Source organism: Dioscorea cayenensis, chromosome 18, assembly GCF_009730915.1.
Source record: "Dioscorea cayenensis subsp. rotundata cultivar TDr96_F1 chromosome 18, TDr96_F1_v2_PseudoChromosome.rev07_lg8_w22 25.fasta, whole genome shotgun sequence".
NCBI classification, from domain to species: domain Eukaryota; kingdom Viridiplantae; phylum Streptophyta; class Magnoliopsida; order Dioscoreales; family Dioscoreaceae; genus Dioscorea; species Dioscorea cayenensis.
Window position 1 is genome coordinate 1905668 of NC_052488.1, and position 18110 is coordinate 1923777.

Consider the following 18110-nt stretch of genomic DNA (forward strand, 5'->3'; position numbering starts at 1 on the left):
TAATTGAATAATGTTTATCATGTTTTATGAAGTTTCTATAAATATGACTCCTCTCCAACTATAGACTTGACTCAATTAATTCTCTAGTGAGAAAATACCCTAGCTCTCTCTTCCTCTTTAACCCTAGCCGCTATTTGGAGAAGAAGAGGAGATTGTCTCTTAATTCCGGCGTGTGATCTAGAGGCGTGGAACTTTTGTTCGGCGCTAGGAGATCTACGACAATCTGAGAGATAAGTTCGGCGCATCAAAAGAAAGAAAATCATCAAGAGGTAATTTTCTAGGCCTTTTAATTAAATTACGGTGCTCATTAAAACAATTAGAATATATATCGCAAATATATTATTGCTTCTGTATGCCCTTTTAATGTTATTTGATTTTTGTGATATTACCTAACAGAAAATACTACCCCAGCAGGATTGCTTCAACCTTTACCAATCCCTGAAGGAATTTGGGAAGATTTAAGCATGGATTTTATCACAAGCCTACCTACTTCTCATGGTAAAGACACAATTATGGTGATTGTTGATAGATTGAGTAAGTATAGCCACTTTATGGCCTTGTCCCATCCTTATACTGCTGTGACAGTAGCTCAGATCTTCTTAGATCAAATCTATAGATTACATGGCTTGCTTAAGTAGTCAGTGACAGGGATCCAGTTTTTGTTAGCAAATTCTGGAAGGAGTTATTCCGAATTCAGGGGGTGAAGCTGAACTACTCAACCGCCTATCATCCTCAATCGGATGGGCAAACTGAAGTGGTTAATCGCTGTTTAGAGCAATACCACAGATGTATGACCGGGGAGAAGCCGAAAGATTGGGATAAATGGCTTCCTCTAGTAGAATGGTGGTATAATACCAGTTTTCACTCAGCTATACAAGCTACTCCCTATGAAATTGTGTATGGTAAGGCACCGCCAATCCATTTACCTTACAAAGCATGTCACTCTAAATTTGATGTGCTGGACAGAAGTTTATTGGCTAGGGAAAACATACTGAAGAGGATGAAGGACAATTTAGCCAAGGCAAGAAATAGGATGAAACAATTGGCTGATAAACATAGGCTTGGCAAAGAATACCAAATTGGAGATTTGGTTTATATCAAATTACAGCCGTACAGACAAATTTCAGTAGCTCAGCGTTCCAATCAGAAGCTAGCTGCCAAGTACTTTGGTCCATATCCTATTATTGACAGGATTAGAAAAGTGGCTTGCAAAATTCAGTTACCAGTTGATGCTAAAATCCATAATGTGTTTCACATATCTCAACTCAAAAAGAAGGTGGGTGATCAGGCTGTCTCTGCTGTGTGGCCTGATTTTTTGAAGAAGGGTGTTGATGAAGATTTAAGAACTCCAACAACTATTCTGGATCGACAATTAGTGAAGAGAGGAAATAAAGCTGGGGTGAAAATCTTGGTTCAATGGTCCAATTCGTCACCTGAGGAAGCAACATGGGAGTTCTATGATGTTTTACAGAAGTGATTCCCAGAATTTTGCTCTTCTAATCCTTGAGGACAAGGATTGTCTGAAGAGGGGGGTAGTTGTTACAATTCATTTTGAAGGTTGCTAGTTTAATGAATAAAGCTGAGTAGTTTGGAGGGAATTAGAAGAAAGAGAGAAGCTAATGATTTGAGAGGAATGGGAAGTGAAATGTCATTAATTAGACATGGTAGTGGGGACTGGTTCTCATAGGCATGGAGGGTAATTTGGGAATTTGGGGTTTTTTTTCTCTATTATATAAAAACTGAAGGGCAGCAATGGAAGGGGGAATCCAGAATTTCAGATCTAAATTCTCTCATCTCTCTTATGCTTTTTCCTCTCTGAATTCCTTTAGCTTGTGCTAGGGTATAGAGAAATCTCCAGGCTAGTCCTCTGATTTCTCTTGGTTTGGTTGTTGATTGTATTGAATTCTTTCCCATTTCAATATAAGTAGTTGTTCTTGTGGTGTTGGTTTGTTTGGTTGCTGAATTTTTCTACAGGAAAGTAGCTGAAGCTTGGAGATCGGCATCATCCTCGCACGGGCTTCTTCTCGATCAGGCTTCCCATCGCTGATCCCTTGAGCTTCCCATCGCCGATTCCTAATTTCCTCTCTTGTTTGTGGTTTCTGTTTGCGTTGCATTCTGGTGAGATTTTGTGATGGTTCTCTGCGCTTGTAGTGCTGGAGAAGTATGTTATTGTGGTTTAGTCAACTGATTTCTTGTCTTGTTTGGTTTAGGTCTGAATTTATGGAAATCTTGTGATTTTTTTGTCCTCCTTGATGTTGCTTTATCTGATATCATATTATTGTGTCATGAATAATGTGTCTAGGAAGATTTCTTGTGATTGCTCAATAATAGCTTGTCGGTAAATTCATATTGTTGTAGGAGATGCCTTTTTGCTAAATATCCTATTACTGCATGAAGGTTTGGTTTTAAAGATTGTGCGGAGTTCTTGCCTTGTTTGACTTCGGTTAAAATTCGGAAACCTTTGTCATTCACTTATGATTATCTATTTGTTTGTAATACAGTTGCAGCATTCCTAATTTTTGAATGTGACACCCTTGGTTTAGAGATGATCATTTCCATATTCTTTCTTCCATTGATGTGAAGTTGGTATCGGCAACTGAAGAAAAAGCCTCATGTTTTGAGTGATATTTTCCGTAAAAACTGTGTGGGCAAATATCCATTGTGCCATAGTGGTCTTTTTTTTCTCCTTGGTCTACTGCTGCATATTGGTCTACCTATATTCTGCTTGTTTTTTCAAAATTCATAGATTAGATGCTTCAAGATGCAGCTAATTATATCTTCTTAGTTAGTCTTATTAATGGACTTTTGGTCTTTATGTCTTTTCTAGAAATGACTGGTATTGTTTTTGCATGTTATTGTGGGTTGGTTGGCGAGGATTAGACTACACTCTAAATTGCACCATTCTACACATAATTATCTATGCATTCATTAGCATGCCTCTTTAGGTTGTCTCCTTTTGATATATTTATATACTGCTGATTATGTTGTAAACTTTTATGGTATTGGTTGTTCATTAATGTTCCTATATTGGTAACTGTTAAAAATATTCTTTAATATTAAAACTTCCCTTTAATGCATTACAGAGCATTGATGACATAAGGAATTGTTGTAAAGCAAAAGTGCCTTGCTTTGATTTTGAGAACCGTAGTCGTAATGGATTCAAGGAACTTCAAGTTTCTGAGGACTGCGGAGTGGTAAAGATTGTATTGTGTATTTCTTTTCCTGCTAAAAGTATTTGATGTTTTTCTTTTGATTGTTGTTAAGACTTATGTTACAGTAGAACTTTAATTAGGCAGAAGGCTTTCTTCTAGTCACAAATCTAAGATGCATCCATATGGAATGTAGACCGCCTGTTACTTACTAGAGCAGGTCTCTTGTGTCATTAATTGTCTTTTGTCACCATGCATGTGCCTTGAGTATGCTCTTATTTCTGGCACTTCCTTTACCTGCCCATTACTCTAGTGGAATACACAAATGGAATTCATGTGTTCGGTCCTTTGGAGTGCCCCATTTGGTGGAAACTTTTCTATTTTTCTTGTTTGTTTTTTAAAGGATGTTCCTGAAGTGGATTCATCTGAAAACAATTGCATTTGGCTAGTTACGGGCTATGCATGGCTGAAACCAACCTGTTTATACAGCAAAGATAGGTGGAAAGCGTTTGGTGCTGGTCTTTATTAATTTTAATAGTGATCCGCTTATATTATTTTAGACTCATGGATTACATATCGCCAGGTATTTTTGTGATGCGGCCCATGTTCCTAGCAAAGCTAACTTAATATGATTCATCTGTGCAGGTTGATTGGATACTCCAATCTTGCGAGTTGTTCTATTAAATATAACACAAGTGGGCAGTAATTTGTTTTTAATCAGATAAGCCACTTAATTATATTAGGATTTTTCTCTCTTCTGTTTGGCTGTTTGGTGTAAGCTAAACTATTCTTTTGATACAAGTAGTTATTTGCTTCATAAAAATGAATAAATAATGAAATTTATTAATAAAAAAATAATATAAAATAAATTGAGAAATATAATAAGATATTCGGATAAGAAAATAAATAAAGAAAGTGGGATAGATTATTAGTAGTGATCGGTGCCCCTACTAGCCAATATTTTGCATATGATGAATACTTTTATTTTTTTATTTTATTGTGTGTGCGAGCTTCTCTTATTCAGGAAGAAAAAGACACATTTAGTTTGTTTCAATGCATGCTTCTCTCTTACAGCTCTTGATCCTGGTTGATGATACTGGTAGTTGTTTTCCTGCAATCAACCATCCACCATGGAATGGGGTTACACTCGCGGATTTCTTATGCCCTTCTTCTTATTTATAGTTGGTGTTGCTCTTGGACTAGCATACAAGGTAACATATACTGACTCATCTGCAACTCTGGACATTTTTACAGATATATGCACCGGATAAATGGTCATGAAATTGAACGAGGAAGACAGAGATTTAATTACAACTTAACACGATTACAGAGAGTGCCAAATAGAGTTGTTGCAACAAGAAAGGCTATACTCCGGGCTCTGAAGTTGTGCCTTTTAGGCCTTGTTCTCCAAGGTGCATATTCTATGTTTTACCCTGCTTCTTTTGTGGAATATAATTACATCATTTTTTTTCCTGAAAACTCTCGTTGAATACTGTAAATTATGAAGCAATAATTTACTTTGTTTAGTGTTGTTGTAACTCTCTAATTGTGTCCCTAAATGAAGATATATTTTTTAATTTGTCAGTAAATTTTTCCAATCATAAATTTCCAAACCCCATGGAATGTATGGCTGACTCATATCTTTGCTGCCTGGCAGCCATCTATCAACTATTAAATAAGACAAATACTTGTCAACAATGAATATGTCATAAGATTTTTTAGTTTTTGAACATTCAAGTATACTTTGCATTTTGCAACATATATCTTCGTTCTACTAATAACATTCCTATCATCATTAACCAAATAACCAAAATCCAGAGGTTAGTAAACCATGCAATGTTGTTTAGTCATTATGCAGTAGCTAGGAGGAGCCTGAAAGACATTTCTTGTGAAATAGTTATAGTTGATGCACAACTAACCTGTCCATAGGTAATGATTGTTCCATTTATCGCCTTGACAATGTCTACATTTGGAGATAGTATACAGTTTTGACAAACAATACTCAAATGAAATTGAAAGTGCAATCATCCTAACATAACACTAATCATAATGAAATCAATTATGAAATGCATATAAAAGCACCACAATCAAAGGCTTGACAGAATACCTTGAACTATAGGTAGAGCAAGAATCTCATAGACATCTGCTTGAGCAGAGTCTCGATAGAACACCCTGTCAAAGCAAAATGGAAGATCTTCTTCCTTTTCATCCTACCAAAATGCAAACCAAACATAACTTCAATTGACTTGAATTATGATATTTGACACACAGAAACAAGGCTTTAAAGATAAATGAAAACCTTAAATATAAAGGACTCTCTGTCTATGCAAGTGATACAAACACTATATGCAAACTTAAAAATAATAAACAGAAACAATAGAGTATTTATCTTTTCATAAGATTAGCTTCATTTCTTACATATTTTCATTTCCTTAATATATGTGGAAAATGCGGAGTTTTTCTATGTGCTATTTTCATGAATACAAATAGTGTGTGAAACTTTATGGTGCTCTCTAGTATAGAAAATCAAATGAAAGGCTTATCTCATGTTTCTATTGTACTTTGTTGATTGGTACCATGATGGCTAATCCAATTACTTCTGTGGTAGGTAGAGTGCTTGACATCTTCAATTTCTGTGAACTGTGAGTTGACAACTCCTAATAAACACCATTGCAAAGAGTTTCCTGTAAATCAGACAACGGAACCTGCTATTGATTCTTCCTTTGATCATTCACTCTTGTGTTTAACTAACCCTGTGAAGGTCAGTGCTAGACTTCTTCAGTCGTGTTCAAATTATTTTTCTGAGTAGTTGCTGTTTAGCTAAGCCAAGCATTCTGTGCCTCTATATTCCATTGTAACCATGTGAACTGGTTCCTTTCTTTTTTTTTTATGACCATCCTGCTAATACCTTTTATTATAATTCCTAGTCATCGTAAAGCCTTTTTCCCCTATCAACATTTTTTTTGGCATAGCCTGATATAAGGAAAATTCATAATTTATATGCTCTGTTGTGGTTGCTATTAGGAAGAGGAGCATTTTCCCAGTGAAAAGGCTGGGTGAAGAGGTCGATACAAAAGCCGTGGAAGAGGTCAACTTCCTCAAAATTCAAATAAGGATGGTACTGCACTAATTCTACTCATGCGTTTTTACTATGGCTTCTATTTCCACTTTTCTTTTACACATGTTCATTCTTAGAATTTGTTATACATAATGATACATTATAGTGAAATATGACATATATTCCCAGTTACTTAACTCTAGAATACTCTTGTGTGTCTGTGTAAATCAAACACAGAATGCTTGGCTTGTATTCCAGATGGCTTGTCATTGTCATTGGGAGGGATATCAACCATGTTGCTAATAGGCTTGACAATCTAATTTAAACCAAATTAAGCTTTAAAATGAATTATTGATTGTTGATGTTCACTACCATTTTTACTTCCACTTTGCTGCATAATGGTTTTTCGATATGCTTAAGGTTATCCAGCCTTATTGTTGCATTCAGAATTATTAAAACTGCCCTGCACTTGGTGTACTTTAATAAACATGGTTTATATCTGGTTCAAAAAAAAAAATGTACTGCTCTAACCGTATACAATCTTTCGAAAGAAAGAACTAGCTGCCATTGGATGTTTCTTACTTTGTCAGTATATATTTTTCACTTAGGACAATTGATCATTATTCACTAGTGCTTGTGAAATTTGTGAAACATATGAAAATATTATAAGAAGTAAAAACCTTATAAAAAGAAAGTGGATACTGAATGATGAAAGCACTAGAAACAACAGTTGTATTGAGAATATTAAAACTAAGCAGATCAAAGAATTTTGCAAGATGAAATTTTTAGCAGATAAGATGAATGCAGATATCTGACATAATATAGTCATAAATGTGTATTCAACTATTCATAATCAAGTATCAGTTCCTGGGACAGGTTGGCAAAGCAAATTAAAAATAGAAGATAATATTTCCACCTATTGAAGATTTCATGAATGTTAGTTAACAGAACATGAACAATGAAGCTTTTTATAAAAATCTCTGTGAGGCACAAAGGCATGCCACACACACACTCAAACTACAATTTGGCAGCAATAAGCAATGCGTTTAAATAATCCAACAATAGCATTTGACCCAAGAACAGCATAAAGACATATAGCAGCATGATAAAAAATATATGGGTGACCACCTAGTAGATCTTCAACCAAGATATCCTACACCATGTCCACTTCAACAAGGTAACCAAACAGTACATTTTATTTTATAAGATCTCCACAATATTATAGTTCAAGCAGGGTGAATACTTTCTAATAGCAAAAATAATAATACTTTAGGCAATAGCCTGTTCTGAAAGAAAAAAAAACTATAAAGATTGCAGTGTACCTCAAGAATTTTCATTACTTTCATTTTTCATCCTTTTGGAGAACTAAGTCTATTAAAATGCATTGCAATTCAATCTTCTGCAAATAAAGTTCCAATCCAAATAGAGAATGATACTTTAGCCTATGGATCTTCAACAGAATTACAGAATATAAACATAAGCATTCATTAATGAACAAGGCTTCAACTCTCCATGAAGACAAAGATTCACTTCTTTATCATCTTCATCTTCATCTCCATCCTTCCTTTAATTTTCTTCTCTTGTATATATTTATATATTCATATTCTCATAAATGCATGTGCTTTGTTATGATATTCTTTTTTCAGAAGGTAACATCACCTTGCTCTTCTCTACTTGACTTCAAGTGCTTGTTTTTCTTCTTTTTTTGTTTTCTTTTGAATTTAGAGAAATAGATCAATATAGAGATCAGAGAGGGACTTGCTATCTGTAACATTCACATCATATATTGACATTTGAGACAATGTAAAGGGTATTTTTTTTTTTCATTATAAGTTGGTATGATGTATTGTTAGGTATGTGTGTGTGTTTAGGTGAGATTGATGTGGTTGCATGCCAAAACTACAAGCCTTGTCCAATTAAACAGCTCCACATGTGTTTCTAGTTCTATTATAAAAGAATAATATTTTAGATTAATTTATATATTATCTATATATAGCCATACTAGATTTCAACTTTTATTAGGAATTTGACAATGTTGGAGCCTGTAATTATTAGAGAAAATACCGTTATTAGAAAAGCAGTTTTTGTTAACGAAATTAAAATTTTTTTACAATTGCTCAACTAATAAAAGAATCTTGGTAAATTAATTGGTTAGTAATTTTTTATGATGTATTTATATTTTTAAAAGTTTTAAATGGACAGTTACGGTTATATATCTATTTTTTTTTAAAAAAAAAATTGCACCTATAACTTCATAAAAAAAAATTCCAATATCTTACTTGTGATTTGGGTTTGGTTTACTTGTTTATTTGTTTAGTGTGGTTTGTGACACCAATATCCAGCTTAGGACTTTATTTTTTATAGTTTACATTTTATTATTTTTTTATTTTATAAATTTGGACTATTAAATCTTAGTCAATATCCAGAAGATTTGCCATTTCGTGTCTTGCCTAAAGAGCATTGTTTAGGTCTAACTTCATCGCCAGTTCATGTTGGAATTGGGGCAATACCAAGGAACACCCATTAGTGCCATGCGTTGGATAACTTGGATCCCTTACTTGGTGTACCTTCCCCGTTTTGAGTCTTGGACTAGTGTTTTATATTTCTAAAAAAAATATATAAACCTATTCTAACAAAAATTTATTAGAGAAATAAGAGTTATTAATACTAGGCTAGCTCAATGGATAAGGTATGCACTCTCATAAGAGGTCGGAGTGTTCAAATCCCACCCAACCCATGGTGAGCAAGAGTTCATTGTATACCTAGTGTAGAAGCAAGCCCTAGGACTCTCGAAAGCCATTTCTGTTGGCTTACCATTGCTAGGCATTAGAGAGTTTGAGAAGCTAGCCTAAGCCCTAGCCAAACTTTGAAACCACCCTGCAGTCAAAAGTGTGTTCTACTTGCTCGAGAGAGTCCTCCATCTCCCCCCAACTAATACGAACCCATCCAAGGGTAATTCTACGAAAAGTCACACTTGCATGACCAAAGTGTCACCAAAGGAAAAGGCTCTAATTGTGTCATAATTAATGCAATTAAATTTGTCACTCAGTATTTGTGCAAAACTATTTATGTTATATAAAGTACTGTTATATAAAAGTAGTAAACCTTAAAGCATTGGTAATACACTGTGACACCAAAGGATAAATCTCTCTACAAATATAATATATAAACAACATGTTTGGGTGATCTAATATACAATGATACCTGCTGTGTGTTTCTCTTAAGCTCAAGATTTTGTTCTTTTTATTTTTTGTATTATATATTTAGATTTATGTTTATATAATTACACAAAAATTAAAGTGTAGGCAACAGAGAATAAGAAAAAAAGAAAAAAAACTAAAGGAGATGCTAATGAATTACTTACATTATTATTGTGGTTGTTTGTGTTGTAGCAATCAAAAAGCAAGCAAACAGGATTCGATGATATTTGGATCTAGTCCACCAGCCATTCATTGGTTGCTAATTTTATTTATTTATTTATTTTGGTGATTATGCTCTTTTTGGTTACCACCCACCTTTTTCTGATGTGCCATAATTCTCTATCAATTGCTTTCAGTCTATTTTGCCTTGTTTTCACTGTACATGAAATTCAAACTATTTCCCTTGTTGCTGCAATTTTATTTGCATTTTCTCCAATTTGATGGGGCGAAAGTAGTTAAGTTCTCAATTGTTTGTTGGTAAAGAGAAGGTATCACCTCTTTCCTGTGAAAATCATATTTGTTTTTTGCTTTCTTAATTGCTAAATTGCATGATGTATTTCTTAAAAGGATCTTGTTAACAAACTATTGCATAAGTGAGCTATATAAATGAACAAATTATTGATGTTTGAAATAGTTATTCTAATGGGTCAATTGTACATTTTTAGTTGATATTAGCTAACAACTTAGAGATTTGCGTCAAACTCTTAGTCAAGTCCAAGATCGTGAGGAGAGGCTTCAACAGACGCTTGACCAAATACAAGATAATAACAAGGTGCTTCAACAGACGCTTGGCCAAGTACAAGATAATAACAAGGAGCTTCAACAAAGTTTGCTTGAAATGAAAGAGGAGGGGCCAATATTGTGCGGAGATCATGCGTTAAATGAAGAACATGATGATGAGTTTTGAGATGAGGATTCTTTAGCAGTCGCAGTTTACCACACAGGACTCACAATCATTTACTGATGATTATGATGTTGACTTATAGTTGTATTTGTCGTATACTTATTATTTTGTGTTGAACATTTATACTTAAATATTTCTTTTTGTATGAATTGATGAGTTTATCTTATTTGTTGGTGTTCTAGGTTAAAAATTTATGTAGCAGGTTTTTAAAAAAAATTAGGGATATAATTTTTATTTTATTTTATTGAGTTAAATGTTAGAAACGGATTAGAAACAAATTTATTTGTTTGAATATTGTTTTTTAATTTTAAAAAACTTTAGAAACGGATTAGGAACAAAAAAGCTATTGTTTTTAATAGGGGAACAAAAATAAAACAGAAAATATTTCGTTTGGAATCCGTTTCTATTTTTGTAACTTAGAAACGGATTAATAACACATCTTATTCCGTTTTAATTTTTCAAAAATTAGAAACATAATGCTTTCCGTTTCCAATCCGTTTTCAAATGTAGAAACGGAATATTTTTCCGTTTCTATTTAAATTAGAAACAAGGGTATTCGAAACAGATAAATTCCGTTTCTAATCCGTTGCTAAAGTGAATTAGCAACGGATTAGAAACAGAAACTACTGTTTCTAAATAGTAATTTTCTTGTAGTGGGTGGTGATTTCCACTTTGCCACAATGCAGAAGGCTTCTTCTCAAAATCATGCCAATCTAAAACAACAGATGCCAAATCAACTAGCACAGTTTCCATCAGCATTTGATCAAGTACAATCAGCATACAAGGAAGCATATACGGCATACTTGCAAGCACATACGGTGTACTTGCAAGAACATACTTTGTACTTGCAAGCACAGTCCGCGTACTAGCAAGCACAATATTTAGGAACACTGCAATCATCATCATCATCACAGCTACCTCCACCACCACCATTGCCTCCATCACCACCTTCAATGTCCATGACACCTCAATTGTCTGGATTTGGCCTCACATCCTCTTCCAACCAAGCTCCACCACAACAAATATTGAATTCTAAACCACTGTTGTCATCACAACTATCTTCTCCATTACATTCAATGTCGGCTCCATCTCAGTTCTCTAACAACCTCACTTCGGCTACAAATCAAGCTCAAGCACAATTCACAAAAATACAATTGTCATCTCCATCTCCGCCTCCAATGTCGATGCCAACTCAGACTTCGGCTTCTAACCAAGCTCCAAGTTCTCTTTCTCTTCAATAGAAACTCCAACATCATGGCAAGAACCTTACTGAAAGTGGTGGCACACTTGGTTTAAATAGTGATAGAAGAATAGGATATGTATTTAGCCAGCCCAAAATAGATGACCCCTTTGGGTCATATTTATAGAACAAATAAATATACAAATATAACTATACATATATATACACACATATACATACACAATGTACATACATCAAAAATATACATCTAATATATCACTCTTGGGTCATAAACCGAGAGTTTGTCAATCAAAAACTGAAACCAAGAGACTGTATGTGCCTTAGTGAAAATATCAGCAAGCTGCTGTATAGAGGCAACATAAGGAAGAATAATACTACCAGCAATATAATGATGACGAACAAAGTGAAGAGCGATCTCAAGATGCTTCGTACATTCATGAAAGACAGGATTAGCAGCGATTTTAATGGCACTCTGGTTGTCACAGTGTATAGGAGTAGGGGTAGAAACAGAGACACCAAAATCCATCAAAATCTGTCGCAACCAAAGAACCTCCTTAGCAGTAGAAGACATAGCACCATACTCAACTTCAGCAGTAGAAAGAGCAACAATAGATTGTTTCTTGCTTTTCCAAGAGATAAGAGAATCTCCAAGAAAAATACAGAAACCAGTAGTCGAACATCGATCAGAGGCATCACCTGCCCAATCAGCATCACAATAGGCACGCAACTCAAGAGAAGATGTGGCAGAAAAAAGTAAAGAACGAGATATTGTGCCACAAAGGTAACAAAGAACTCGTAAGAGGACAGCGTAATGAGTAGAGCGAGGAGCACTCACAAATTGACTAAGAATATGAACAGAATATGCAATATCAGGCCGAGTAATAGTCAGATAGACAAGAGCACCAACAAGCGCACGATAGTGAGTAGGATCAGGCACTAAACTGATGAATAAAATTCTAAAGAGAAACTAACTTAAATTGATTTCAAGTTCTCAATCAAATCTTGTGTCATTATCTTTGTTTTCAAGCAGAGTTGCTGATTAGTCTTTCATGGAGACTGCTATATTTAGTAAAACATTCTCACTATATTGAAATAAACAGTTCTAGAGAAAAACTTATTTAAATTGAATTCCAGTTCTTAGTTAAATCATGTGTCATATAAGCATGTATTTGAAGATTATTCATTTGAGGGAGGTTGCCAAATTTAGAAAAAGGTGCTTACCAAACTGAAAGGAAGAATTCTCACGTGTAACAAGCTTAAAATTGAATTCAAGTTCTTACTAAATCACATCTCATAAAGCATGTGCTAGCTGATCTTTGTATTCTTGTGGTGATAGTCAAGCTTGTACACATAGATTGTAAGACCATTAGTTAGACTAGCAAAAGGTGACACAAAAGCTAAAGTTTTCATCACTAACTATATACTGTTGCAATAAAGAGAGGAATTGTGGCACTAACTAGTGTCCTTTCATTTTTCCAAACATATATGCAGTGCGTATATATATCTAGAGAATTTAAAATATAACTAACAACAGACCCTAAAAGGAGAGTGATTTTCACTGTTTCTTTGTTCATGAACCATGAAAGCAGCTAAAATAAAAGGGAAGCATGGAAGGTAGAATTTTAAGACATTGTAACAAAAAGCAAGAATCGCAACCATTCTACTCTCTCTACATCTATGACACATAATTTTCCTCTTATATAACATATAATCAATACGTTCCAAAAGCTAAAAAGATTGATTTTCAATGTTTCTTGTTCAATTGTCACTTTGAAGTAGCTCAAGAAATAATACAACATCATGATAGATTATTCAATTTGTTATGTATGAAATTATGTATCCAAATATTGTGCTTAACAAAAATTATTTAATAATGCAAAGGACTTACATAAAATGGGTTTCGATTCATAATACTATAGGAGCAAATGGCCAAAATCAGACGATTCTGTGTTTAATGGCAAAAACACACTTTACGAACGACATTTTTATTAATGATAGTATCCACGCAAAGGGCTTTTTATACTTGTTGATTGCAAAATGACTTAAATGTTCAGTGCAGTAAATAAAAATTGGGTTTTGTACTAACATTAGAATTGTAATGCTTTACCTTTTTGACAAAGAAATTGTAATCCTAGGATAATTTGGTATTCCATGCTTCAAAACATCATATTCTCTCCTGTTATATAAAACAAATAATTTTGTGTTTTTCTTCACCAAACAGAGAGTCAAGGATGATGATTGAGGTACTGATGTTTCATAACCACCAAGGTAAGCACAAGTGTAAACCCAACAACATGCAAGAGATATCCCTTGACACATATAAGTCAACTTTGGGGCCAATTTCATTTTACTTTAATTGTAAATTTGTAACTTATGTAATAGGTATTCATTTTTATTCATGTCCATTCTGATTTTCAAGATCCCTTTCCTTTTTGTTAGAATAATAAAAAAATAGGCTATAGGGCTTCAATTGGCAACGCTCAAGGATTAAAAAGGGGCATGTCTTCAAATATATCAAAGAAGCCCACAATTACAAGTCCACATTAGGGGCATAGCAAGGCCAATAGACTATCTCTTTTTACATATATAGGTTTTGGATATCAATTGTTATTGTTGTTCTTATAGATGTAGAGTATAATTACATAGTTTTCTGGCTTCCCATCATCAACATTTCATGCATTTGATTAGAAAAATCTTGCTTCTACCATTAATCTTGCTTCTATTTTTTAGACTTTCAACAGTACAAAGAATAAATTTCTGAAATGATTCCATAGATTTACCAGCACCGAAGAAGGAACCGGAGAGAGGAAGAAAAGCAGCCCCAGGGATGTTGGATCAGCAGTGAAGGAGAAGCTTTGTAAGTCTTCGCCTAGAGAGCACCGATCGAAGTGGTGCGTTTGGAGAAGGATGACGAGTGAGGATATTGGCAGGAGAAGAAGTAAGGCTTTCTCTCAGTGCTAGTTTCTCTCATAGACCAAAGAAAAAGACAAAACATGATGGAAAAACAATTGAAGTCAGGGGTAAAATGGACATTTCAAGATCTAGATTGGGCAATTCTCAAAAAAATTAGATGAGTGCCATTCAGGGTTCTCCCTTCATTGCATTCCTCAAAGACTCCACCCTCATTCCTATACCTACCAACCAAGCAATGGACTAGACCCATTCCCAATCCAATCCCACTCCATTCCTTGCAAACAAACAACACCTGTTTGATTCCTAAGTTTTATTTATTATATTGTTTTGTGAAACTTTAGTGTTACTTTTTATTTATTATTATATTGTATTTTTGTTTGAATTTATATTTATGGTATTAAATTAAAATTATAAATTATAAAAAAAGCTATTTATTTGTTGAATTTTGTATTGTTGTTTTTTATAACTCTTAGTAATTTATACTATATTATTTTTTATATTTATATATAATTAAATTTATAAAAATATATATTATAATTATGATCGGATAAATCAGGTTCGACCATTGACCCATGATCCGGAAGCCTTCCCGGATCATACTTTGGGTTGGTTTTCAAAACATTGATTTATATGAAGTGGAGAAAAAAAAGGAAGGATTTGTTTTGATTGAATGAATGAGAGAGAGGATTATTTGATAATAATTTTGTTACTTTTTTTCAAGGGGTGATTAGTAAAATAATTGAATAGTTGGCGGGGGAGGGCATTATTATTAATTAATTAATTATTATTATTATTATTATTATTAATTATTTGTTGATAAATGAGGGTGTATCAATCTTGGGATGAAGAAAAGGGTTTCTTTTTTGTGATTCTCTCATTATGGGGTTTTATGTACTTAATTTTTAAATTATTAATAGTAATAAATTTATAAAAGAGTTTTTACATCTTAATGTTCTTTTTTAATAGAGCCCAGCCCATTTCGATATGGCCCAGCTGATAAAGCCCAGCCTCCAACCTTCTTTTGAAATTTGAATTTCATTAATCCTATATAAACACTCCTAAACTCCCAACCCTCGCGCGCGCCTCATCTCCGAGTTCTTCAGGTATGGAGATTTCTCTTCTCTGCTTTTCCATTCCATGTCCTTTAGGGTTTCGAACTCTCGATCATGATTTCATTCAACCTTCGAATTCTGATATCCTCATCTTATTTTCTTCAGGATTTATGCTGATCTTTTCTACAATTTTGATATCAGTTTGAATCGGAGTCAATGGGTATGGGAACTTTTCCTAATTTTTGATTTCCTGATGCTATATTCTAGTTCTAAGATTTTTACTAGGTCTTAGATTATAAAAGAAACACATCAATGACTGATCTATTTGCCCAATTTCTTTTTGGGTTTTTCTTAATTTTTGGGATACTTCGTTAAAGACTAAATAAGATCTAATATTGTCCTGAGTAATTGCTCTACCTTAGCCAATTGTTTAGATGATTTTTATAAAACCTTGTTTATAACACTGGACATTTTCAATTATTTCTTTTGGAATTAATTCAGATGTGCAAGCCGCTCTGCAACATCATGAAGATATTATTGAACATTTGGAACAGCTGGTCGAGCATATATTGGCTGTCTTGAACACTGAACAAGGCCAGAGGCCGGACTTGCAGGTGAATGTGCAACATATAATGCAGCGTTTGGGACTTATTACAGACCAAGTGAACCTTCAGGCAGAACAGACTGCGGCTTTGAACAACACTGTCCAGGTGTTACGAGCTGATGTGGATGCCTTGCTTGCAGTAGTCTTCATTGGACCGCCACCCTTACCAGAAGGACCACCGCCACTTACGCCACCACCACCACCAGGATCACCACCAGAAGCAGGATCACCACCACAAACACCACCAGGACCGGCACCACCTATGCTAAATGGTGGACCTGGCCTAAGTAAGCTTGATCAATATAAAAAAAAAAAAATCAGTTTTATATATTAAAAAACCTTAATTAATTATGTTAATTATGGTTTCGTGCAGTGTGATTCACAGTGTTATTGGTTGAGACCTTATAGGTATGGAGCATTGCTGAAGGATATTATAGAAGAGACAACCAAAGAGCTACTAGATTCAGCAATAATTCAATCCAGTATTTCTCCATTCCTTTCCCTTGTTGTTCTGGTGTAGAAGGAAAATACTTCGTGGAGGATGTCTATTGACTATAGATGCCTATAGATGCCTGAACAGTATGACTGTAAAGGACAAATTTCCTATAGCTATCATTGTGGAATTACTGGAAGAACTACAAGGAGCTAAAATTTTTTTCTAAACCATGACCTAAGGTTCGGTTATCGTCAAATCATAATGGCACCTGAAGATATACCTAAAACAACTTTTAGAACCCATGAAAGCCATTTTGAGTTCTTGTTTATGCATTTGGGTTAGTCATTGCATCTTCTAACTTCCAAAGTCTAATGAACCAGATATTGAAACCCTACTTAAGAAGATTTGTTTGTCTTCCTTGTTGATGTACTAATATACAGCAGAGGAGGGATGAAGCATGTTGATCACTTGTCTAGGGTACAACAGAAAGTTGATAGGAGTAAGCTTGATAGGTAAGTGAGTTGATGTATGTAGTGGCACGATGGAGGTTGCTGGGAGAGACAATTACCAATTGCAAAGATTGTGACAAGCAAAGATTATGGCATAAATCATGTCATAGATCTTTATATATTCTTATCTAGAATAGAATATATGTAATTAGCGCATTAGCTGTGAATTAAGATAATTAGTTACATATAGATTATTACCAAAAATAGATTGTACAGAAATTCAGATTTAAGAGAATGAGTCAAGGGGGAGAAAAGGAGGATTTTTCTGCCAATCTATTCAAAATTTTTCATGGTACCAGAGCCAGTCTATTGAATCCATAGATGAATATTTGAATTATTGGGTGTTTTCTGTTGTAGTTTTTTGGGTTGATTTCTAATCAACATCTTGGCTTTGAGATTTCTTGGTTGATTCATTCTGCAGTTTTAGATTTGCATTTGAATTTGTTTGAGAATGTCTATTGAGAACTCTTTTGGGAGATCAGGTGCGGAGACTTTGACTAGCAGATTCACAGGAAAGAATTATGCAGCATGGGAGTTTTAGTTCAGAATGTTTCTAAAAGGGAAAGAGCTTTGGGGTCATATTGATGGGTCTTCTACTACTCCTGAAAATGAGAAAGAATGTAGTAAATAGGAGGCAAATGACGCTTGCATTATCTCTTGGATTCTGGCATCTATTGAAGCTCATATGATGAACAATCTGCTTTCATTTGGCACAGCTATGGAGATGTGGACTTATTTGAAGCGTATATATTATCAAGATAATACTGCACCATGATTTCAACTTGAACTTGAGATCAGTAATTTCAGTCAAGGAAACATCTCAATTGAGCAGTATTATTCTGGATTTGTTAATCTATAGAGTGAATATTGTGGTATCATCTACTCTGAGGTACCTAAGGAGGCTTTGGCAAGCTTTCAAAAAGTTCATGAATTTAGTATGCGTGATCAGTTTTTGATGAAGCTTAGACCAGAATTTGAAGTTGCTCGTGGTGGATTGCTTAATAGAAATCCAGTTCCTTATTTGGATACATGTCTTGGTGAATTATTATGGAAGAGCAAAGATTGACAACGCAATCTGTTATAA

General features: G+C 34.3%; 2 protein-coding genes across 7 annotated transcripts; both read left to right on the forward strand.

The window, feature by feature from the left end:
• The first annotated feature begins 1772 nt into the window (after positions 1-1772).
• Positions 1773-10434, forward strand: LOC120282113. 5 transcript variants are annotated; one of them, XR_005542900.1, is made up of 6 exons: positions 1773-2118; positions 3084-3194; positions 4404-4561; positions 5758-5910; positions 6174-6267; positions 10116-10434. XR_005542900.1 is itself a non-coding variant. In XM_039288861.1 (6 exons), the coding sequence occupies exons 3-6, from the start codon at positions 4280-4282 to the stop codon at positions 6207-6209; spliced, it is 348 nt and encodes a 115-aa protein (XP_039144795.1). In that variant the 5' UTR covers positions 1773-2118; positions 3084-3194; positions 3795-4279; the 3' UTR covers positions 6210-6556. The 5 variants fall into 5 exon arrangements, 2 of the variants coding, with proteins under 2 accessions (XP_039144795.1, XP_039144797.1); XR_005542901.1 differs by lacking the exon at positions 10116-10434 and adding an exon at positions 10073-10096; XM_039288861.1 differs by lacking the exon at positions 10116-10434 and adding an exon at positions 3795-4360 and having other exon boundaries at positions 4480-4561; positions 5762-5910; positions 6174-6556.
• Positions 10435-15634: 5200 nt separating this feature from the next.
• Positions 15635-16905, forward strand: LOC120282577 (formin-A-like). 2 transcript variants are annotated; one of them, XM_039289417.1, is made up of 3 exons: positions 15635-15697; positions 15979-16368; positions 16455-16905. In XM_039289417.1, the coding sequence occupies exons 1-3, from the start codon at positions 15694-15696 to the stop codon at positions 16457-16459; spliced, it is 399 nt and encodes a 132-aa protein (XP_039145351.1). In that variant the 5' UTR covers positions 15635-15693; the 3' UTR covers positions 16460-16905. The 2 variants fall into 2 exon arrangements, with proteins under 2 accessions (XP_039145351.1, XP_039145350.1); XM_039289416.1 differs by having other exon boundaries at positions 16490-16905.
• Positions 16906-18110: the final 1205 nt, after the last annotated feature.

Bases quoted from the DNA above. Each gene is read 5' to 3' on its own strand.
- LOC120282113 (XM_039288861.1), top strand. From the start codon at position 4,280: ATGGAATGGGGTTACACTCGCGGATTTCTTATGCCCTTCTTCTTATTT. The intron at 4,361-4,479 runs GTAACATATACT...ACACGATTACAG, and splicing joins CTCTTGGACTAGCATACAAG to AGAGTGCCAAATAGAGTTGT. The intron at 4,562-5,761 runs GTGCATATTCTA...TGTGGTAGGTAG, and splicing joins TTTAGGCCTTGTTCTCCAAG to AGTGCTTGACATCTTCAATT.